This window comes from Diabrotica undecimpunctata, chromosome 4 (assembly GCF_040954645.1).
Source record: "Diabrotica undecimpunctata isolate CICGRU chromosome 4, icDiaUnde3, whole genome shotgun sequence".
Classification (NCBI taxonomy): domain Eukaryota; kingdom Metazoa; phylum Arthropoda; class Insecta; order Coleoptera; family Chrysomelidae; genus Diabrotica; species Diabrotica undecimpunctata.
Window position 1 is genome coordinate 124,649,057 of NC_092806.1, and position 25,288 is coordinate 124,674,344.

The 25,288-nt window shown below is 33.5% G+C and overlaps 1 protein-coding gene across 3 annotated transcripts in view; it reads right to left on the bottom strand.

The window, feature by feature from the left end:
* Positions 1-25,288, bottom strand: part of LOC140439959 (tolloid-like protein 1) — a 740,970-nt gene that overhangs the window by 398,596 nt on the left and 317,086 nt on the right. Inside the window, exon 3 of one of the 3 annotated variants that reach the window (XM_072530154.1) lies at positions 25,120-25,143. The exons of the other annotated variants lie outside the window; for them this stretch is intronic. Coding sequence (XP_072386255.1) covers positions 25,120-25,143 — 24 coding nt within the window. The remainder of the gene's footprint in view (positions 1-25,119; positions 25,144-25,288) is intronic. 3 annotated transcript variants of the gene reach the window in all.

Genomic DNA, 25,288 nt, shown 5'->3' on the forward strand with positions numbered 1-25,288 from the left:
AGGCGGAGTGAATGTTGTTGATAAAATAAAAGCAAAATACTCGGTGACTATATTTAGCAATCGCTGGCTGTTTACTGTTTTTTTTTAGCCTAATAAAAAAGAAGTTACAGTGCAGAGCTGTTCAAACAACTTTTAATGTCCCATATTCAAGGACGTTTCAATATCCCAAATCTGCCTGTTCAGTGGAGACTCAGAATCTGAAATATAACCGGAGAAAAGCCATTAGTTACTGGGGAACCAACTCCAACTATAAAACCAACATGTTCTTTTTGCCCTGTAAAGAAGAACATGTTTACCCAAGGTTTACCCAACATTACTGTACTAACTGTAAGTCGATATGTAAAGAGCACACTGGTTTAATAAATTTTAATTGCCACTGCTGCCTAAAGAAATCTAATTTATTGCATAATGCTTAATTTTTTTTAATTCTCTTCCTCCTCTTATTTGTTTTGTTCTAGGGCGATATGTATATTTGTCTAGTTTAGTAGTTTTTTTTTTTTCAAGTTTTGTTTTAAAAAAATTTAAGTTTATCGTTTTTTGTGAGTTACAAGCCAAAAAACCGAATAAGTACTAATGAGACATTTATTTGACACGTTAACCCTTAATATCTTAGTGTTACATATAATATGGTGTGCGAAAATTTTTGTGCCTGTATACATATAACCTTCGTCTTCCCACATCGATAAAATTACGTGGAGTCCCATGTGGGTTCCATTTGTACCTCAGAGAAAAAAATGCGGATATTTAATTTTTATTATAAGAAAATGAAATAAAATCTTAAATTAACACATTTTTATTACATCAAAGGGTATATCGAACAAAAAAATAATTTTCATCATTTAATTAAATTAACTGTAGGAATAAAAAATTAATCTTACTACCGAAAACTAGTCTGAAGTTTCTTGGCATCGGGTGCAAGTTACTTCCTTGATATGGTGTTCTGCACATACAGAATTTTTACACTGCTTACAAAATTGCCTTGATTTACGATCTTTATTTCGACTACATAAGTAGCAACGTCCACTTGAAGATTGTTCACAGGCTGTTTCCATTAGCATCTTCACCAGCGCCAACTCTGGAACGACATCTTGCATGTACTGCTTCAACGTCTTACTCAATCGTACTCCCTCATTATATCGCCTGGTAATATTTTCTTTTACTAAAGCTTGTTCTAGATTTAGTAAAAAATTACGTCTATCAGTAAAGTCCATCATTTTTTTTTCTAGATGAATCCGGGTACTTGATACACCATAAGATGTAAGCGTTTAGGCCATAAATATCCAATATTTGGCCAAACACTGTCATTGGCCAGCGATTGCATATCCTACGAGCAGAGTATTGCTTTACCATCTTATCTGTGGTATCTACTGCACCTTTTGTATGATTATAGTGCAGTATAATACCTGGCTTGTTATATAACAAAATCGAAGTAAAAATATACTAGTACTTACCGCTACGACGCGACAGGGAAACTAAATACGTGTACCCATCGTATTTCGTTCGATGTTATGTTCTTAGAGTTGCGTCATGCGACTTTGCGACATGCGTAATTTGCAAAGCTACCGATAATACAGATGACACAGATTCCGCGGGGTACGAATGTACCCCAAGCCGATCATAATTTATTTGTTTTTAATTTGAAACATCGTTACTGATTTTATGAATAGGATATTATTTGCAATACCCTAATGGACACAAAATAAAATTAGCCAAACGAAACAGGCGCTAATTTCAAAAATATTACAAAAATGTGTATCTGGGATATAGTTTATTTCACGAGAAATGGTTGAGTGCTTAATGATTGCAATAAAACCTTAACATTCGTTAAGCAGGTAAGTATTCAGGTAAAACTGAAGCGACTGTGGTGTGTCGTTATCTTGTTTATATAATAAATTCCTGGTAATATAAAAACGATTAAAAAATCGTATAAAATTATAAAAACGATTAGAATACATTTTATTTCATAAAGTTGTAAACATTTTAACAGTGAGTTTTACTATTAATGGTTGATGTTTTAATGATCACAAAAAATTTCTTAATCGTTAAGTATTTCCTGGAATAATTATCCAGGTTCCCTCTATTCTGTATAATTTGTAAAAGTATATAAAACCGAAGAGAAATTTTTAAATATACATTTTGTTTCATTTAGTTGAAAGTGTTACAATTGTTACCAGTGTTATACCTATTTATACCTATAAAACAGCATTATGTGGCGTCCGTGGAAAAACATTGATGGTGCTTCTTCTAGTGTTCCAGCAAAGAAAAAGCATTTATCTGCTGACGCTAGAGAAATCGTAAAAACAATATATAGTTCTTTACTTACAAGAGGACTTACTGCTAATACTGCTGCCAGTGAAATATCTGATTTAACGAAAATACCTCTAACCATAGTGAAAAGAATTACATCAAATCCCATTAAGTCAAGAAGAACGCGTAAGGATGCCGGTTCTACCAAATGTATTGACGAAAGTGATAAGGACTTAATAAGACGAAAAATTTACACAATGTACGAAGAGCAACGGATACCTACATCAGATGCTTTAAAACAACGGCTTACTAATGATGATACACAAATAAACTGTAGCCGCATTAGTCTTTGGAGGATTGTGTCTAAAATGGGCTTCAGATATCGTACAATTGACAAAAGGCAAGTGCTTATGGAGTCCCATCGTTTACAAAAGTGGCGTAGTGAATATATAACTTCCATAAAAAAGTACTGTACAGAAGATCGACCAACAATTTATCTGGACGAGACATGGTTTGACACTCATGAAACACCATCCAAAGGAAGGTCCGATTCTTCAAACAGGTGTCAAACAAAAGCTCCATCAAACAAAGGGAAAATAATAACAATTTTACATGCAGGATCAGAAAATGGTTGGGTCCCAAATGCCTAATGGCTTTCTGCAAAGAACATTAAAGACTCCTGCGTGGACTACCATGAGGATACAACGGCAGAGCTTTTTGAGCAATGGTTTAAGAATTGTCTTATACCTAACCTTCCTCGAAATAGTGTAATAGTAATAGACAATGCTAGTTAGCACAGTCGTCAATTACATAAGTCTCGTATTATTGCTTTTGCCCGTATTATTGCAAAAATAAATACGTTAGTAATGGGACATGATTTCATTACCAGTGATTTATTCACGGTAATTTATAAATCATATATCAATTGCACGATCGCTGTGTTACCAAAGGTGTTTATATAATAAATATTAGGATATTCTCGCCGATTTGAGGAACAGCGATTATTAGATAACATCTGGGGATTTGCCAACAGCGAATTTTAGGAAACTGTGAAATGCGATATGGAAGTGTATTTCTTAGCATTTACGGTTTTTTCCTTTTTAGGCGCGGTTTTACCTTACATAGAAGAAACACTTCAAATAGCTTACGATGATGTAGAGTTAGATGCCATTTACACAGAAGTAAACGTTCTCACAGACGAAGAATCTGGAGATAAAAATTATGATGTAGATCTTGACCATTTGCCAGGGAAACAACTTTGTGTCCAAGCCGAGGTAGAACTTATAAATAATGAGAGAATTGAATGAGAGAGAGAATGTACATATTATTGGGTAAAACGAGGTGATTTTCAAAATCGTCTGGATAGTTTTCCAAAACAAATTTTTTCTGAATATGAGAATTTAACTCCTGTTGAATTGTTTGAGTTATTTCGGATGGCCCATTATTCCAATATCTAGAGTCAGAAACTGAAAAATATGCTCTTTTTAAAAATATTCCCGATCCAAATATATCACTTCAAGAACTGAAATGCTTTATTGGCATTTTGACTCTAAGTGGATACGATCAAAAACCAGGAAAGCGATATTACTGCGATTCTAAACCAGTTACTAAATATGTTGATAAAGAACTTCGTACCAGAAGAAGAAGTATATTATGACGAATCTATGGTAGATACTATGGGAAGCATTCTTGCAAACGGTTCATAAAGGTAAAGCCAATCAGAAAATGTGGTGGCTAAACACAAAAGACAGTTATCTAATTAATTTTGATATATAACAGGGAAAGCACCCAAAATCCAGCGAAGGGGACGAAAAATTATATGAAAAGCTACTGCTCTACTGCTAAACATGTTGCGTGAGTTACCCACAAATAAAAGGAATTTATCATATAAACTCTTTGTAGAAAAATTGTTTACCAGTGTTAACCTACTGTCGAATATGCGAGAAAATGGTATATGGTGCATCGGTACCATTCGCGAAAATCGTTTACCTAAGGGTATAACTTACCCTTGAAAATTGATTTTCAAAAACAGACAGATCGGGGTGATCCTAGTGACGTTATTGAACGCAACAATGGCATAATTTTTGTACGTTGGTCCGACAATATTATTGTTACAGCTGCGTCTACCTCTTACGTCATCCACCCAATGACACTTTTAAAAAGGTTTTCTCAACAAAAGAAGAAAATCGATGGGATGGACGGACTTGATGGATCAAAATATAGAGAGGTACACATCAGATTGGTATTAGATCAAAAAATGGTGGTGGCCATTATTTACATGGTTACTAGATGTATAATTGGAAAACGCTTGGCATATTTATAAGAAATCCGGAAATTCAGTAAAATAAGTGGATTTCGCAGAGATATAGCCACGTCATATTTTATGAAGTATGGTACAACGGCTAAAGGTGCAGGTCGACCGAACCACTCAATTTCAGTTTCGGTAGTTGCGTCAGCGACTCCGTCAGATTTCACAGACACGACGACATCTTGATATACATTCCGAACAAGAAAAGACGACGGTGTGCATTTGAAAATTGTACTTCTATGGTTAGAACCACGTGTAGAACGTGCAATTTGGGGTTATGTATTGATTGCAATGAGCAGTTTCATACAAGATAATTCTCTTTACATATGTAAAACATCTTTTATGCTTAAATATATAATTTAATATACCTTTACCATTTTTTCTTATTTTGCTCCCTGCATGTCCTAGAGTTACATATATGTAACAGCTACTTCTTCTTCTTAAAGTGCCCACTCCTCAATGGAGGTTGGCTACTACAATTTTAAACTCTTCTCTATCTACAGCTGTTCTTATTAGCTGTTCAAAATTTAGCCCTGTCCATTGTCGGATGTTTCTGAGCCACGATAGTCTTTTCCTTCCTAGGCCTCTCTTTCCCTCGATTTTTCGTTTCACTATAAGTTGGGCATATTGGTACTTATTATTTCTCAGTATGTGGCCTAGGTATGATGTTTTTCTAACTTTTACTGTGTTAAAAAGTTCTCTTTCCTTGCCTATTCTATGCAGCACTTCTTCGTTTGAGGTATGCCTCCACATTTCAAACGCCTCCAATTTATTTACGGTTGATGTTTTAAGGGTCCACGTTTCAACTGCATATAGAAGAGTCGACCAGACGTAGCATTTTGATAAGCGTAGTCGAATTTCGAGTTTTATTCGAGAATCACAAAGCAGTTTTTTTATTTTTTCGAAAGATTTTCTGGCCTGTCTATTCTCGATCTTATTTCTAGATCAGGATTTAGGCTGCTATCGATCCAACATCCCAGGTACTTAAATCTATTGACCTGTTCTAAAATGTGCCCATTTATTGTGCAAGGTTGAGGTACGTTTTGGTATTTTCGGATTGACATCACTTTGGTTTTTTTAATGTTTATTTTCATACCAAATTGCTCACAGGTTGAGTTGGTCTTGTCGATGAGTCGTTGTAGACCTAAGTCGGAATCCGCAATTAACACTGTATCATCGGCGTATCTGATACTGTTGATATTTACGCCATTCACCTTGACTCCATCCTTGGAATCCTCCAATGCTTCTTTAAATAGAAACTCGGAGTAAAGATTAAACAGCAGAGGCGACAGAACACATCCTTGTCTAACTCCCCGCCTAATTTCTACTTCTGCGGATGTGGAACCTTCGATCCTAACTCTGGCGTTTTGGTTCCAGTACAAGTTTTTTAAGAATTTGATGTCTTTTCCATCTAAACCGACTTCTTGCAAACGTTCTAATAGTAGGTCGTGTCTTACTCTATCAAATGCTTTTTCGAAGTCTATAAAGCATATAAATATATCTTTCTGTTGGTCGTAGCATTTTTGGGCGAGAACTAGTAAACTGAACAGGGCTTCTCTCGTTCCCATGCCGGCTCTGAATCCAAACTGATCGTCTCCAATGATTGTTTCGCACTTTCTATAGATACGATTATGTACGATTTTTAGTAGGACTTTTACTGCATGACTCATAAGGCTTATCAGACGGAACTCATTGCAGTGTTGTAGGTTTGGCTTTTTTGGTAGTGGGATGAATATTGACTCCAGCCAATCTTGGGGTATTTTACCTGTATCATAAATGCGATTGAATAAAAGGACAAATATTTCGATATTTTCTTCGCTGATTAATTTTAACGTTTCTGGGTATATTCCGTCTGGACCTGGGCTTTTATTTGTTTTAAGATGATTAATTGCATTTATGATTTCAGATTTCAGAATTGTTGGCCCTTTGTTGTTATTTTCCAATCTTGGTTCTTCTCGTATGTCGTGAAAAAGAATTTTAATATAGTTTTCCCATTCTTTCAGTTTATCTTCCGTTGATTCTAACAGTTTGCCATCCGTGTTCAGCATGATGTGAAAAGTCTTTCTCTTGGTAGTCGATGTAAACTCTTTTACCTTTTTATGTAAATTAAAAAAATTGTGCCTTTGTTGTAGTTCTTCTATTTCCACGCATTTTGTTTCCAGCCATTTCTCCTTTGCTTCGGTTATTTTTTTTCGAATTATTCTATTTAGTCTTTTGTATTCTCCGTACTTGTCATTTGTTCCTTTAGATTCTCTTCGTTTGTTCATTAATTGTAAAATCTCTTCTGTCATCCATTCCTGTTTGTTATTTCTAGGTGTTAATTTTAGATGTTTTTCCGTTACATTGTTCATTTGTTCTTTAATAGTTTTTTACAGAACGTTTATGTCATCGTACTCGCTAATTCTATTGTGGTCGATATTTCCTAAATTTTTGTTTATTTCTTTATTTACTGTCTGAAATATGGTGTCGTTTTTCAATAATTGGATGTCTAATAGTTGGTGTTGAGGTTTTTGTTTCTTTATTAGTTTCCATCTTGCACGAAGTTTTGCAATAACAGGATTATGATCGGAATTGATGTCAGTGCCAGGATATGTTTTTGCACTGATGATTGCATTGTGATATCTTTTGTTGACCAATATGTAATCTATTTGGTTACGGATTACTCTGTTTTTATTGTGTTGTGGTGAAGTCTAAGTGTACAATCTGCGAGGGTGTAATTTAAACCATGTATTTGTCGCTACTAACAGCTACTAACTTTTTTTTATCTAATTTTTGTTTTGAAAAGAAGCTCAGAAACTTGAATGCAAGACTCATACGAACAATAATTTACCATAAAATATACGAGTTTCCAAAAATGCAATAATTCAGGATATTTAGGGTTAAATAAAATCTTGCACGCGAGTCATGACGTAATTTTTTAAGATGCGAGTGATGGAAGGTTAGGAAAATTAGGAATGATGTTTTAAAATGAAATTAGTCAGATCTCGTAAAATACTCGGTATAAGATAGATTATCTTTTATTGAGAGAATTCTCAAGAGCTGCCTTATCGAAATCCGTAATAATATACGTTGGTCAAATAAGAAAGTTTTAGTCAACTTCCGGTATAACTAAATATGGTATAAAGGCTCTTAATATTTTAGAAAGATTGGGCGTATCCAATAACACGATATCCTAAATTTTCAGATATTTATTATGTGAAGCTTTTAAAACGTCTGATTAGAACTCCCGAAGAATTATCCAGTATAATAAAAATTAAGACAAGATAAGAGGCATTACTTCAGATACACCGCATTTTTTAGGGTGTACCGTCGCAGAGCAGAACTTTTATTACTTAAAAAAATCTGAGAACTCGACATAATAGGTATAACCAAAACAAACATTTTTTAATGCTTGTATAAACAAAGTACTAGTAGCTGTGATAGCTAACAAAATTGTATTAAAAATATTCTTTTAAAAAGAGTAAATCTAAATTATAGTCAAACCTAATTACAAAATTTCAACATCGGCAATAGTCTTTAAGTGTAGACTTTACCATCAAATGGTACTTATGTATGTAAGCTAATCGAAAAGATTATGAACTACTGATTACAAACTAAACTTCGCCGACAAATTGATAGAGATAAAAGACCGGTTCTGTTGGATAAATAGGCCAGAAAGGGACAGACTGTCCCTGAAACTATTTTCAGCACGTCGACGCACCGATAGACGTTGTAACTTCGGTTAAGCCGTATTTGCGATGAGCAAAAGGGCTCCAAGAATCAATATTTCTTCCTTGCAGTGTTGCCGAATTTTATTCTCCTTTTGGCATTTTATTATGTAAATAAGCATTTCGCTGCCATAAGTGTAAACGGCGTAAGGGTCTCAGAAAATCTCGAAATGTGTATGGTATATGTAAACGTATTCGGAACCTGAAAAAGTACAAAAAGGGGCGCGAATAGAAATCCGGTTGCTCTAGTTTATTGCAGAAACGGGTAACTTTAAAAGCTCTTTAATAAAATATATTTATTTTCTAATACATTCTCAGAAATCAATTACTAATTATTATAGAATAAATTCTTTATTTGACCTTTTGACTTCTAGATTGGATCACACTAAAATTGATTATTTAAAATTTAAATAGTATATTAAAAATAAATAAAGTAATTGCATTATTTATTTATTTTTAATATCTTAAACAAATTAAGTAAATTATTATATTTGCCCCTAACTCCATCTGTTAACATTTACTTTACAAACCTGTCAAATTCAGACCAAATATTAATAATAAAATATAAATAAATATCATGTAATAGTTAATTTAATTATTATATAACCTCCTGGTTCCTAGTGTCATATAAATACAGCATAAAAAATTTTACTAAAAATGAAAACTATTTTACTTTCTTAGTGTTGGGGACCTGTATAAGTAACTGTGAAATATATTAGTTTAAAACAGTATATAACAAATGCAGCATGAAAGATGGCCTACCGTCCTTATTCACGACATAATTATTCTTACGTCTAATTAACTCTTAATGTATACGAACAATTTTGTACGATTTTCAACAACGTAACAAATGTTTCATTTTTTACAGCACCACTTCAACAATAACTTAAAGAGCTTCTTTACGAATCGGATCTAAACCTTTCCGATGAAGAAGACCCCTTATTTTACCGCCAAAATTAGATAACCACAATTCTGACTACATAGATTCTTCAGAAAACTCGGTTACCTCAGAAGAAATCTCAGAGATTCTCTCGGAGTCAATATTATCACTCTCATTGTCACCAACACAAGAAACATTTACGTCTCGTAGATCTATCAGACTAGATTGTAGTCGTGGTGCCAGAACAAGAGTAAGACGTAGTGAAGGTAGCCGTAATGGTAAAAATTATCTAGTTATAATTGTTAATGCCTTACTTACTAGTCGTGAGATTACAGTTTATATTGACTTTATCCAAAGCCTTTGACCATGGAATTCGGGGTGTGTCTTTGAATTGGTTCAAAACTTACTTGGTAGGTAGGAAACAATTGGTTAGAATAAAAGACACCGACTCTAGTTGCAAAGACATTAAGTGTGGAGTACCGCAAGGTTCAGTATTAGGTCCCATTCTTTTTTTAGTTTTCATTAATCACTTACTTGAAAATTAAAGGGAAATTTTTTCTATTTGCTGATGATACCAGTATTACTTGGAGCAGCTCTAATATTTCAACGCTTCATTCAAATATAACCGCTGATTTGCTTATAATCAAGGCTTGGTCAGATCCAACTTACTCAGCTTTTACGTGGATAAGACAGTAGCATTATCTTATAACGAAGTCATTCAATCCTTGCTTTTGAATGAGAGCCAAATCAGTATCGTTAATTCCATGAAATTTCTAGGTATTCTTATCGACAGCGATCTTAAATGGTCCTTGCATACTGACTCCTTAAGGAAGAAACTAGCCTCATCTTGCTTTACAATAAGATCTGTTTCGAAGGAACTAAATCTATCTTCTGTCAAAATGGCATATTTCTCATTGTTCGAGTCCCATCTTCGATATGGGCTTCCATTTTGGGGTTCTAGTACAGCGGCCCAATTTGACAGTATTTTTAAGTTGCAAAAAAGAGCAATTCGTTATCTATTTGGTCTCAAACAAAAAACTCATTGCAAGACCTACTTCAAAAATCACGGAATTTTCACGCTTCCCTCTTTATTTATTCTGGAAACGGTTTGTTTGATTCGCAATCATCTAAACATTTTTCCCGATAGACCTGATCATGGCTACTCCATTAGAAATTCGGATTTTAACGTTTATTTACCGATCCCGTCCACTCAGTTAGTAAAGAATTCTATTCTATATAGTGCAAAAAAACTTTATAATCACCTTCCAAGAGAAATTAAATCCGCAACATCTTTCATTAAGTTTCGTAAGATGACAAAAATCTATCTCTCTGAAAGACCATATTATTCAGTTGACGAGTTTCTTAATGTATAACAAAGAAACAAAATTAGTATTGTTTATAATTACATTTGGGTATCTCAAGCAGTGGCTACAATTTGTCTCATTTGTTGTTGTCTGTACAAATTATGTAAGTGATACAATAATTTTACTAATTTAAAATTGTATTGTTCTGTTTTTTTATTATATTTGTTTTTGTTTTATACTTTTTATACTTTTTTACTTTTTGACTGATTTTTTTTAGCTTTGTCCATAAAATTGTTTAATAATTTTCAGTAACAATAAAGCATATTTCTATTCTATTCTATTATGAAACAAACCATTACACTTAAAAAAATTTCTTTTAAATTTTTGTTAAAATAACTATATTGTCATTATATATATATATATATATATATATATATATATATATATATATATATATATATATATATACAGTATATAATATATAGTATAGTATATAATATATAGTATAAAATACAATGTAAAGGGATTATATATTTTTACATTTAAATAATAGTAAAAGAAAAATTTTTGTCTGTGTCACACTCTATCGGACCAAAACAATTTGAAACCCCTTGTTGAAAATGCCTTTTTTTCGGAAACCGTCTGTTGTTAACCGATCAAACTGTTAGCGAATGAGCATATTTGCTCGATGTATATGGAGGCTCAGTTAAATTGTATTAAACAGTTTCTAATGTCAGTGCCAGAGATTAAATCAGGGCTCTCAGTATTGGTAATTCAATACCATAGCCACCGACTTATGGCCACCACTTTGAAAATGCCTTCTTCTTCTTCTGGTTCCTATCCGTTTCGGATGTTGGAAATCATATTGGCAATCATGACCTTGCTCGCTGCGGCTCGAAAATGCCTTACGATTATTTATTTTAATTTGGGTCAGACAATATAATACATAAATTAAGAGATTTCATAAATTCTTCTCTTTATAAATAATTTAAATAAACTGTACAGTTATAGACATAAAATTATTAAATGATTAAAGATTTAACAGTTTTAGACTAGAATTAGAAATTTATAAATTTGTACCAAATCTTCGAGGATGAACGCAACCTTGAAAATTACCGAAAGAAAAATCTGTTCGAGTGGTCTTTGGAAAAGTGCAACTGTGCACGAAGGGCGAGATAACAACCCCAGATCAAGAGAGATAAACAAAAGAGTGCCCCAAGTGCTCTATAAAAAGGACACTTAAACAGGTGCTGGAGGAAGATGAGACACGCTTGGAATATATCTATACTAGTTACGTATAGAGATGGAAAGTACTATATTAGGAAAATTATTTTATATAGTATAAAAATTTATTAAAGAGTTTATTTATTGTTCCGAACGTATCAGTTTGTAACTTTCTCAATGATAATTGATACCGCGAATGAATTACTAAATATTTTATATACAAGTTTGTATTTTATTTTTAGTAACGTAGTTTCACCTAAACAAAACATTTTTTGTTTTTTTATGAACGTAGGAAGATTAGCAGTTTCCTGAGAGCCTCGTTGGACCATTACACGTCGCTTGCAATAAGCAGTTGCTTAATGTCTGTGAAGTTAGCATATTCATTTTATAAGGCAAAATTCAGACCGATACTATAATTTATTAACTCATGATATCTTTACAGTAAAGCTCGTATAGCCATACCTATATCTCGACAAGGAAAAAGGGTACAGGGTCAATTTTGGCGGCATATTTTATTGCTAATTAATTGCTGTTGATTGGTATATTAATCAATCCACAAAAACTACCTTATCATCCTCTAGGTTAATACACACCCCTAGAAAACGAGATATCAGCGAAAAGGCAAACCGCAAGGAATTGATTGCTAATTTATTGCCAAAGTTTTTTTGCCAAGAAACAGTTTATTGCTGCAACCGTTTCCGATACACAATGATTATGCTAACTTTACGGTAAAGCTAGCATAGCCATAGCTATATCTCGGCAATGAAAAGGGATACAGGACCCATCTTGGTGGCGTATTTTATTGTTAATTAATTACTGTTGATTTGTATATTGACCAATCCCCAAAAGCTACCCCAACACCCCTAGTGCAAACATCACGACGAAAAAATCGAGATATCGGCAAAAAATTTCGTCTTGTTGTATCGACCCATGCTAAAGTTACTGCAAAAAGGTAAATAATGTACTTTTTATGCAATAAATTCATACGATGGCTGATACACACCAAAAACTATACAACTCTTCCTTGATTCGCCACTGATAGGCCTACAAAATTTCATTAAAGTCTATGTTTCTTTTTAGTTATTGTGCCAGAAATAAAATACTCGAACAGACAAGTAAGCCTTACGCTACGCTCACCAGAATAAGTATATCATTACTTATTTTGTAAGTTCTTTTTAAAATGTAACATATTCCACAGAAGAATATAGTTTTACAGTTACCTGGATTACGCCCTGCAGCTGAAATTGGAGATAGTGCAGACCCTTTGCAGGTTTGGAAGTTATTATTCAGTGATAATATTTGCAACATAATTCTTAGATGGACGAATGTGAAAATCGGCAAAGAAAAAGCCAAGTATAAAAATCAAAATTCCCCTTCTCTCAAAGACCTTGACATGACAGAACTTCACGCAAGATATTTAGCATTTACATTATTTAAATTAAACAATGAAAACTTAGATACTATTTTTGCTACTAATGGAACTGGTAGAGAAATAATGAGATGCATTATGTCAAAAGAGAGATGAGCGTTCCTTTTATCATGTTTGCGATTTGACAATCCCCAAGACAGAACTGAAAGAACAATGTTTAATCCAGCAGCACCGATAAATTTTTGGTAAATTTATTAATAACTGTCAGACATTCTATATTATAGGAACTTCAGCCTGTATTGATGAAATGCTAGTGGGATTCAGAGGTCGATGTTGCTTCAAAATGTACGTACCGAGTAAGCCCGTAAAGTATGGTATAAAATTCATATGCTATACTGATGCTTGAACTAGCTACTTATATTAGTGCTTATATATATATATATATATATATATATATATATATATATATATATATATATATATATATATATATATATATATATATATATATATATATATATATACGAGAAAAAATTCTGACGGTACTGGACTTACAGAGGAACATAAAAGATACAGCAAGCCGACACAGGCTGTTATCCGCTTAACTACTCCTTTCTATGGGACCAACAGATCTATAACCTTTGACAATTGGTTTACATCAATAGAGGAGCTGGCAGAGGTATTGAGAAGTTATGGTCGAACTTGCATTGAAACTCTCCGCAAAAATCGTAAAAAAATTCCTCCTATCTTCTTCCCCACCAGACGACGAGAAGTAAGAACGGCAATTTATGGTTTTATAAAACACATTTCTTTACTTTCACACACAACAAATAAAAGTAAGGACTTAATTTTGGTATCAACATCTCATCACGCAGCCACTGAGGATACAGACACTAAAAATCCATACATAATAGTGGATAATAATTCAACAAGGAGTGGTGTCGATTCAATGGACGAAAAATATGCCAAATTTACAAGCAGTCGTCAAACTTGCCATTGGCCTATGGCTATATTTTTCAGAACGTTTGATATAAGAAAGTGATATAAGTAAATGCTTATATACTTTTGAGTGCTTATAGAGTTTTTTAAAAATAATACTCATTTAGAAAGGCCCAATTTTATTGAAAAACTGGAATTTCAACTTATCCAACCTCAGCTAAACAGAAGAATAGAAAGTTCCTCTGTACCTAGAAAACCAAAGTTGAGCATATGCAAGATACTGGGTATAGATAAACATCAACGGCGTCCAGAATTAAGAGTGGAAAAATTAGAAAAAAGAAACGACTGTTCTTACTTTCACTTTAAAAAGCAAAGAAGAACAGCTTATGTATGCTTTCATTGTCAAAAACTAATTTGCTTGGAATGTGCAAAAAAGATTTGTTTGGAGTTCGCTACACTATACCAACTTTAGTGACTGTCAGTTTTTTTTGTGTTAACATTTTTTAAAAATCTTATTATTTTAATATTTCTTACTCTTTGCTGAACCGGATTATAAATTTTTATTAAGATTCTTTAATTTGCCCAATTTTTATCACACTTTTTTTCATGCGTAAAAATGTACACAAAAAAATCGATCCATTCTTGTTATAATGTTTTTTATTTTAATAAATACAGGTAAACTATATTAATTACTGTGTTTTTTAGATAACTAATACTTTCAGTAAGTCATCGCAATGTTTTTTTGCATTATAATATTTAATAAAAAAACAAATTATCCACTAAAATGTTAAATCCGTCTGTCAGGCGGTTAGTTAATGTTTACGCCATTGATTAAGATGTTAGTACTTAAGTGTTAAATATTGATTTTTGAAGGATTTTTAGTCAGTAGTATCAATTAGTGCAAATATTACAGATCATATTCAAAGTACTGTATGCATACAATAAATAGGTACAATTCATGAATAATAAGCCTAATGTTAGAATATTTAAGATAATACACACTATTGTTGTCTTGTAGTGTGCGTAAGTTATAATGAGAAGATTTTGACAATTTTTTAGTGTACATTGTCGCTTGATTTTTCTTCTCTTGTGCAAGATGCAGAGTGAGTGTTTTTAATTCTTATTGTTTTAAAGATTTTTCCTTGAAGTTTATTGAAGTTTAGGTAAAAGCCGATTCTTTTTGCGAGATTCTCGACATAAATCTTGTATTAAAAAATTGTAAAACTGACAATAAATAAGCAATTAATTCCTTGCGGTTTTTCGGAGGTGTGTTTTGAGCTAAAAGATGAAGAGCTAGTTTTTGAGGATTGATTTATGTGTGCCGATCAACAGCAATTAATTAGGAATAAAATATATACGGCCAAGATGGCCCTGCACCCATTTTCCTTGCCGAGATATAGCTATGACTATGCTAGCTTTACCGTAATGTTAACATAATCATTGCTTCTCGGAAACAGTTGCAGTAATAAATTGTTTCTTAGCGTAAAACTTTGACAATAAGTTAGCCATCAATTCCTTGCGGTTTGACTTTGGCCGATATCTCGGTTTTCCAGGGGTGTTTTGAGCTAAAGGATGATGGGGCAGTTTTTGAGGTGTAGTTAATATATATCAATCAACAGCAATTAATAAGCAATAAAATCTGCCACAAGGTGGGTCCTGTACCCTTTTTCCTTACCGAGATTTAGATATGGCTGTGCTAGCTTAGCTAGCAAACCGTAAAGTTAACATAATCGTTGCTTCTCGAAAACGGCTACAGCAATACATTTTTTTTTTCGTAATAAATTAGCAATAAATAATGGTGTTGGTCTGAATTCGACCTTATAAAATGAATGTGATAACTTTACATACATAGTTGCTTATTTTATTTCAAAACTTTAGTATTTTTTTAGTTCTCACTAAAAATTATTGAAAAATATAATTTTCCCATCTCTATCTAAAAATAGAACGCCTTGGTATTAGTTGTTAAGAGTTAATACTTGATTATAACACTTGCTTTGCCAAAGAAAATCAAAGCTCTTTTAATTGCATCCTCGAGATGTGATTCATATGTAAGGGTGAGATCGATATCAGGAACAATATAGATGTTATTTATGTCTAATTTAGTAGATCATTTGGTCTAGTGTATAATATGGTGGTAAAAAAGTTGAAAAACAAGTAAATTGAGAAGACTGGTTTCGATTTAGTGGACACAATTTGTAAGAATAAAAAAAATGTAGAGAAATATTTAGAAAATATCTACGTAGTGAGATTGAGGTGGAGAGCTCTATAGCATCCATCTTTTTTAGGCTTGTATACAGTGGTAGCGTCAGGACGTGGATAACAAGTGAATTTAGCTTTATGGTAGAGTGATGGTAGCAGGATCACAATCCTGTAGTAGTCACATTAAGAATAAAACTAAAGATCATTCAAAAACACATACAGAAACAAATTGACGTGAGAAGACTGAGTGAACAACATATAAAAGAGAAAACAATAGTGAACATCAAAGAAAATTTACAAAATATAGAGAAACTGAATAGAAATACTGATAACATAGACCAAAAATGGGAAAATATTAAACATGCCGTAATGCTGGCAGGGAGAGAAAATTTAACACCGAAAGAGAGGAAACATAAAGAATGGATGAATGAGGAAATACTACAGTTGATGTGTGAAAGAAGGGTACACAAAACAAATAACCCGATAAGATACAAAGAAACAGATAAACTGATAAAAAAGAAAATAAGAGAAGCTAGAGAAAGATGGCTAAGTGAGCAATGCCAGGAGTTGGAACAACTGGAGCGAAAATATGACTTTTTTAATGTACACAAAAAGATTAAAGAAATGACAGGAAGGAGAAGAACAACACAGATAGGACAGATCAAAGATACAGATGGTATACTCATAACAGATTTACAACAAAAAATGAATCGATGGACAGAATACATATCACAACTTTTTGATGACAAAGATAGACAAGAAATCTCAAACGAATATACAGATGATACAGGGCCTGATATAATCAGAGAAGAAATAGATTATGCAATCAAACAAGCGAAAAGTGGTAAGGCCCCCGGTCCTGATGAAATTCCCGTAGAACTGCTCAAACTTATGGACGATGAATCTATTAAAATACTCCTAGATCTATTTAACACAATATATAGAACTGGAATAATACCTAGGGAATGGCTCCGTTCGACCTTTATACTACTGCCAAAAAGGCAAATACAAGGGAATGCAGCGAATATCGTACGATAGCTTTGATGAGTCATGCTCTAAAACTGTTCCTGAAAATAATCCATAATAGGATCTATAGGAAATTAGACGCAGACATCAGTAACACTCAGATGGGATTCAGAAAAGGGCTGGGTACAAGGGAGGCTCTGTTTGCAATGAACGTTCTCTCACAGAGATGCTTAGACATGAACCAAGAAATTTACACCTGCTTTATTGATTTCGAAAAGGCCTTTGACAAAGTACAACATGAACCACTAAGACAAATTCTAATAAAGAAAAATATAGACAGCCGAGATATTCGAATTATATGCAACCTATATTGGAATCAAACAGCAAATGTGAAGGTTGAGGGTAGGCTAACAGAAGAAATTCAAATCCGTCGAGGAGTCCGGCAGGGATGCATCTTGTCGCCACTTTTGTTTAATCTGTATAGTGAAGCTATTTGTGAACAAGCACTCGAGGAAGAAGATCTTGGTCTGATAATAAATGGTGAGACGATCAACAATATAAGGTATGCTGACGATACGGTTCTCCTAACGGGAACGCTAGTAGAACTACAACATCTCGTTCAAAGTCTCAATATATATTGTAACAGTTACGGCTTGAAAATTAATTTGAAAAAAACTAAATTTATGGTAATCACGAAATCCAAGAACATCAGAGCTAATCTTGTAATAGACAATACAACGATTGAGCGTGTGTCCTGTTATAAATATCTAGGTGCTTGGATCACAGACGATACTGATCAAACAAAAGAGATTAGATGTAGAATAGAAATCGCTAGATCAGTCTTTAATAGAATGCGCAAACTCTTTTGCAATCGTGATATCAACATAAAGTTACGAATACGAATGCTGCGGTGTTATGTCTTTTCTACCCTGTTGTATGGAGTAGAGGCTTGGACACTAAAACAGTTGACCACAAAAAACATCGAAGCTTTCGAGATGTGGTGCTATAGGCGCATTCTCAGAATATCATGGATGGACCGCGTCACTAACACGCAAGTACTCCAAACTTTAGACAAAAGATGCGAAATTCTAAATGAGATAAAAACTAGAAAGATGGAATACTTGGGGCACATTGTGAGAGGTGAAAAGTACGAACTTTTAAGAAATATCATGCAGGGCAAAATTAAGGGCAAAAGAAGTGTGGGAAGAAGAAAAATATCGTGGCTTCGTAATCTACGTGAATGGTTCGGGTGTAGTTCGATTGAACTTTTTAGGCGCGCTGCTAACAAAGTCGCAGTGGCCATGATGATTTCCAATCTCCGCTAGGAGTGGCACGAGAAGAAGAAGAAGATGGTAGCTTTTTTAACAGTCTTAAGTTTCAGGTCATAATAAATAACAATGTTCGCCACATACTATGGGGCATTGTAGACATCACCCAAGACTTTGGCTAGGAATCTTTGTGGTCTTTGTATATTTGTATTAGTGGCAGTTTTCCAAATTTGAATCCTGTACATCCATACCATATAATGTGTCTTATAGGAAAGTTTGTTTTGGATACTTAAACCTGACTTTTGATTCATCAAGCAGTACATTTTCTTGTAAATAATGTCCAGTTTTAGTCATTTGGACCATATATGTTTTCCCTAATTTAAGTGATTATCTATAAGAATATCCAAATATTTGACATTGTTTCTAGCAGGCGCTACTTTTGGGTTTATAGGTACTAGAGACCAGTTCTCTTTTTTGAACGTAAACGGGATGTGAGTCGATGTAGTATTATTTATTTTGACATGCCATAGTTTTAAACAATTTTCGAATTGTTTTAAATGCTTTTGCAAATTTCTGGAGGAACTGGAGAACTTCTCCTCATAGGAAGGAACAAGGAATTCGGAATCCTGGAAAATACTGAAATCTTTAAGGAAGACTAACAACGAAAAGGTCCAAATACAATACATATCAGAAAAAGAGTGGGAAAACTACTATAAAGAACTACTCACAGAAAATCGCCCAGATTTCATAGAGACAGACACAGAACAAGAACAACAACAAAATCAGAATGAAGAACAGATTGAGATAACATTAATCGAAGTAAAGAATGCCATAAAGACTTTAAAGAACAAAAAATCAGGGGGACGAGGAGGAATCGTTAATGAACTAATTAAGTACGGAACGGACAAACTACACAGAATTATACATGAAATGTTCAGTAACGCTATAAACCTGAACGAAATACCAGAAGAATGGTCCAAAGCATATATAACCTCGATACATAAAAAGGGAGATAAGAAGAAATGCGGGAACTACAGAGGCATCAGTGTGATAATATGTGTGGGTTGGGTATATGGAAAAATACTGAAATAAAAACTGGAAAAATCTATCTCAAATAAAATCAGAGAAGATCAGGCGGGGTTCACGGCAGGAAGATCTTGCATAGACCACATTTATACACTCCAACAATTAATTGAAAAAAAAATGGCAGAAAATAGACCAGTACACATGGCATTCATAGATTTAAAAAAGACATATGACATGGTCCCCAGAAAACAACTATGGAACACGATGAAGGAAATCGGAAGAACTCAGAGGTTAATAGAAGCCGTAAAAAACCTTTACAACAACAACAAGGTAAGAGTTAAAACCGGCAATAAATACTCCAACAAATTTAAGACCACAAAAGGCTTATTGCAGGGATGCTCTACATCTCCGACACTGTTCAAGATATTCCTCGAACAAATATTAAAACCATGGAAAAGGAAATGTGAAGCGATGGGAATACCAATCCGGGACAACTTCTTGTACACATTAAGCTTTGCAGATGACCAAGTGGTAACGGCTTAAGATGAAGAAGATCTGTGCTATATGCTCCGAAAATTAGAAAAGGAATACACAAAAAATGGACTGGAAATAAATCTAGAAAAGACCGAATATTTACCAACAGAGCAAGAACCAGATAATGGACGAATGAACCGATTGGAAATGGACGATAATAGGGAAATTAACGGCACTCACAAATTCAAATATTTAGGATTTATACTTTAAAAAAATGGAACCACCGAGCAAGAGATAACCAGCAGATTGGCACAGACAAGAATATGTATTAAACAAATGAACGGGGTACTGTGGGATAGACAGATTACCAGAAATACAAAGAAGAGAATTTATAACACCTTGGTACGCAGTATAATGACCTATGGAGCAGAGAATTGGGTAATAAATAAAATAATAAATCACAGCAACTGAAATGGAGTTTATGAGAAGAAGCTGCAGAGTGACAAAAATGGATCGCATCAGAAATGAGGAGATAAAACGAAGAATGGCAGTAGAACAAGACATACTCAGCTACATCGAAGAAAAACGTTTAATTTGGTATGGACATATGAGAAGAACAGATCATACAAGGTGGATAGCAAAGATTTCGGATTGGAGCCTAATAGGAAGGAGGAAAAGAGGTAGACCCCGAAGATCATGGAGGGATGAAGTGGACCAGGCCATGGAAAGACGAGACCTTAGAGATGGAGAATGGCAAAACAGAAAGGACTGGAGGGGTTGGCTTAAAGGAGGAAGGCGGCGACAGCTGTAAAAATCCTTGTATAGATAGATAGATAGCAAATTTCTGGATGTAATTCTTGAATTTACAATAGTGGCTTTTAGGACAGTAACATCTGCATATGGAAAAATCGTAGTATTATTTCTGGTAGCTATTCCAGCTGTGTTCAGTAAATATAGGGTTGGACCGAGTACACTACCTTAAGGAACTTCTGCCAAGATCGGATATAGGGAAGTGTAAGCTTCGCTATGATTAATTAAAAAAGATCTATTTGTTATATATAACTGTAGAATTTTGGCTATGTAATGAGGTAGCTGTGACTTGATTTTTTAAGTCAAACTATCATGCCAGACCTTGTCAAACGTCTAGGAAGGCAGCTGTACTGTAGGACTTGTTTTCAAGAGCATCTTTAGTTGTACGGACTACTCTTTGTATTTGCTCGATGGGATTATATTTTTATCTAAAGCCAAATTAGTAGTTTGTTGTTAAGCTATTTTCCAGAATAATAGGTTCGACTATAAGCATTAATATGTTAAAAATACGCAAGAAAGTCTCTAAGAACCACAACACACAAATTAAATTTTATGCTTTGTCATTATTTTGTTCACCTTTAGGCTAATTTTGACTTAGATTTGAGTTTTTAAAAAAATTAACTGTGATTAATCATTCAAATATTTGATCTCCAGTTAAACATATCAAAGATAAAGATCAAGATAGTGGATAGACTACATAACAATCATCCACACATAACCACGATTGACCGGTTTGAGGTTTAGGTTGTGAGCCTATATTTTTATCTGGGATCATTGATCACAAATACAATGTCACTACAGGAATAAACAAAATGTAGATGTGATCTAGCAAAAGTCCGTGTAGGAAAGATGGCCAAAATATGGAAGGACTATTATATTTCACGAACTCTAAAAATGAGGTTAATCAACTGTTTAATATTCCCAATACTGACATACCGATGTGAATCTTGGACTCTACGACAAAGAAGAAAGATAGACGCCACTGAAATGTTTTGTGGTTGAAGAATGTAACGAATTTAGTGGACCGGTTACAGGACAAATAATTTCATTCTAAATAAGATAAAATTCAGAAAACGGCTATCCAACAAAGTCCATCTCCAACAATTAAAATACTTTGAATATTTTACGAGAGCAGACACAAAAAACATCTAAAGACTTATTATCTAAAAAACTTATACAGAAGTAAAACACTACACATTTGTATTTAGGTATAAAACATAATAATTAAAACTTTTTTAAAAAGCGTCGTCAAAATTTATACTGGAGCATAACGTGACGTATTCGATCTAGATCAAATCATCCTCAGTGCCTTCTTTTGTAATTTTGTAACACTAAAATTATAGCTGTGACATCAATATATGGTTTTACATTGTTCTAAATTTAAATTCTAATATGATTCTAGGTCGATGACATTGGATAAAAATTTAATATTTAAAGAGCAACATGTTTCTTTGCTCGACTTGAACATGTGATTCTTGTCAGTTAAAACGACACAAACCAACTTTTGACAACACTTTTTAAAAAAGTTTTAATTATATGTTTTATACCTTGAAGTGCGTGAAGTGTTTTACTTCTGTACAAGTTTTTTAAAAGATGGTATGCAGCCAACCACTGGGATTTTCTCATTAATTTTTTACTTATTATCAAAGAAAGATAGAAGGCCGAAGATCACAAGGAAGGTTTCCAACAATATAAATCGATCAAAATTGCATGAATATGCAAAAGGCGTACGCATGAGTTAAAAGAAATGACCAGATACAGAGATCTTTTTTCTTTACGTGCCATCTCCGCGACAGAGGTTGGCAATCATCATGGCTATTCTGATCTTAGATGCTGCCGCTTTGAATAGTTCGATTGATGTGCATCCGTACCATTCCCTGAAGTTACGCAACCATGAGATTGTTCTCCTTCCTACACTTCCCTTGCCCTGGATGTTCCCTTGTATAATTGATTGAAGTATGTTGTATCTTTTATTACGCATAAAATGCCCCAGGTATTGCAGCTTTCGTGTCTTGTTGGTTTCCAATATTTCCATTCTTTTGTTGACTCTTCTCATGACTTCGTGGTTTGTAACATGCTTGGTCCATAATATCTTCAGGATTCTTCTATATACCCACAGTTCAAATGCTTCCAACTTTTTAGTAGTCGACGCGTTAAGTGTCCATGCTTCTATCCCGTAAATCAGAGTCAAGAAAATATAACACTTTGCCAGCTTAAATCTCAAGTCTAATTTCAGTAATCTTGCACTTTCTCATTTTATTGAAGTTTTTTCGTGCTTTCTGTATTCGAACTTTGATTTCTTTGGAGTAATCGTTTGTGTGATTAATTATTGTGTCAAGATAATTGTAGTTTTCAATTTGTTCTTAAGTTTTACCGTTAATTATCAGGCTTTCATCATTATTTTGGGTTTTTGATATCCTCATAAATTTAATTTTCTTGATGTTTATTGATAATCCATATTCTTCTCCATACTCAAATATCTTGTTCATCAGATTTTAAAGGTCTTGGAGATTGTCTGCTATTATGATAGTATTTTCCGCATATCTAATGTTGTTAATTGGTGTTCCATTGACCTTAATTCCTGCTGTTTCTCCCTTGAGAGCTCTTTTCATAATTTCTTCAGAGTATGAATTGAATAGTAGTGGTGACAATACACACCCCTGTCGCACTCCTCTTTTAATTTCGAACTCTTCTGATGTGTGTTACCGACTGATTAATTTTATTAAAGAGCTTTAAGAGGACATCCATGTACTCATTTTCTAATGTTTTAAGGATATCAATAGGCAGTTGATCTGGCCCCGGGCTTTTTGCGTTTCTGGTTTTCTTTAGTGCATACAATATTTCTTCCTTTGTAATTTCTATACTTGTTTCTTTGTCCTTAAAAGATATGTCTTGTAGGTTTCCGCTTTCATCGTCGAAGAGTTCTTCCATGTATTCTTTCCATCGTTTTAGCTTTTTGTCAGTCGTTATCATAGTATTTTTATTTTTATCTAAAAGAGTTGTATTGTGGTTTATTTTTTGCAGCCCTGCCATTTCTTTAACCTTTTTATGTAAACTGAATAAGTCGTATTTGCTCTAAAGATCTTCGATCTATTTACATTTTGTCTCACAGTAAGTTTGTTTTGCCTCTCCTATCATGTTTCTGTTTTCATTGTTATTGATTTTGTAATTGTGACTGTCTCTGTTCTTGGCTTGTCTTCTTTGGTCTATCCTGCCGAGTATTTTGTCGGTCATCCAGTTGTCTCTCTTTTTTATTTTTAGTATCTCTTTGCATGGAACGAGGCGGGAATTTTTTAATGTTTCCCATTGTTGGAAAAGAGAGATCGTTGGAGCCGGACAATAGACGACATCACGATGACGATGATGAAAGGAAGTCATTGTATATCAAAACATTTGTGGTGGTTCAAATGTTTCCTTCTTTCAATTCATATATAAATCGCTGTATATTCTAACTGGGGCTATCGATCATTCTTGAATTAAACATTACTCTATCTATCCAGGTTTGTATCTCTTGCTTTCTATAATCACTTTAGTACTACTTTTTATTTTTTTCTTTTTAATATTCTTCTTATGATACACAATTATTCCTGCACCAATTTTAATTAATCAATATCATAAATATCTCTTTCGTATTTATATGTTAGACTACGAATCTATATTAATTAGAAGATACTAAAATTACCACATTTGCTGATGATGATTTGGCTTTGAGTTTAGCAGACCACAGTAATAATCAGTTGACAAGAAAAATACAAACAGTAATTTGTCTGTTTGTTGCAACATAATTTTCAAAAAAAATATGGTAAAAACTAAACAATTACCAATCCTGAAGACGTTGACACATGTTATTGTTGCATTATCTTTTGATAACGTCTCGCTAGCCATCAGAAGAATCGTCACCAGAAAATAATTGCAAACCACGGCTTATAAACCGGACACCTATCATCATGGAACAAGTATACAAGCAAACTTTATATGCCTATGTGGATTTATTTTGGTTTTCTAGAATTTGCGGTTTTAGATAATATGTTTAGCTGTACTAAGATACATGTTTTAGTAAAATAAATAATACACCAAATTCTCGAAATGTCTCTAATAAGCTCTGGCTTATAAAATAAGTACAAATACAAATAAATTAACAAGAAGCATCCGTATTTTTAAAAATAACAAAACTGATACACATATACAGAAATAAAAAAAACTTAGATATAGAGAAATATACCTAAGTCTTGCCTCAATAGAATACAGTTAAAAGCCTTAAGAATAGATGGTTAGCAGTTCTCTGTAATTTAAGAACTGTGGGTATGAGATGAATGATAAAGGTATTTGGAAGTTACTAGGTTTAGTCCTACTTGAAGTTGAAATGAGATTGAAAGAGAGGTAGTGACATTTACTCACCAGGATAACGAACAAGCCAAGTTCCTAGAAATAAAAATTCAGAGGTGAATAAGTACCCTGTTATGTAAGTTTAGTTATGTTAAGAAGTTTTATTTGATTATATTAAATATTAAAAAAATATATTAATTTAAGTGTAGGACTGACTGCTTTACACATTTTTATTTACTTG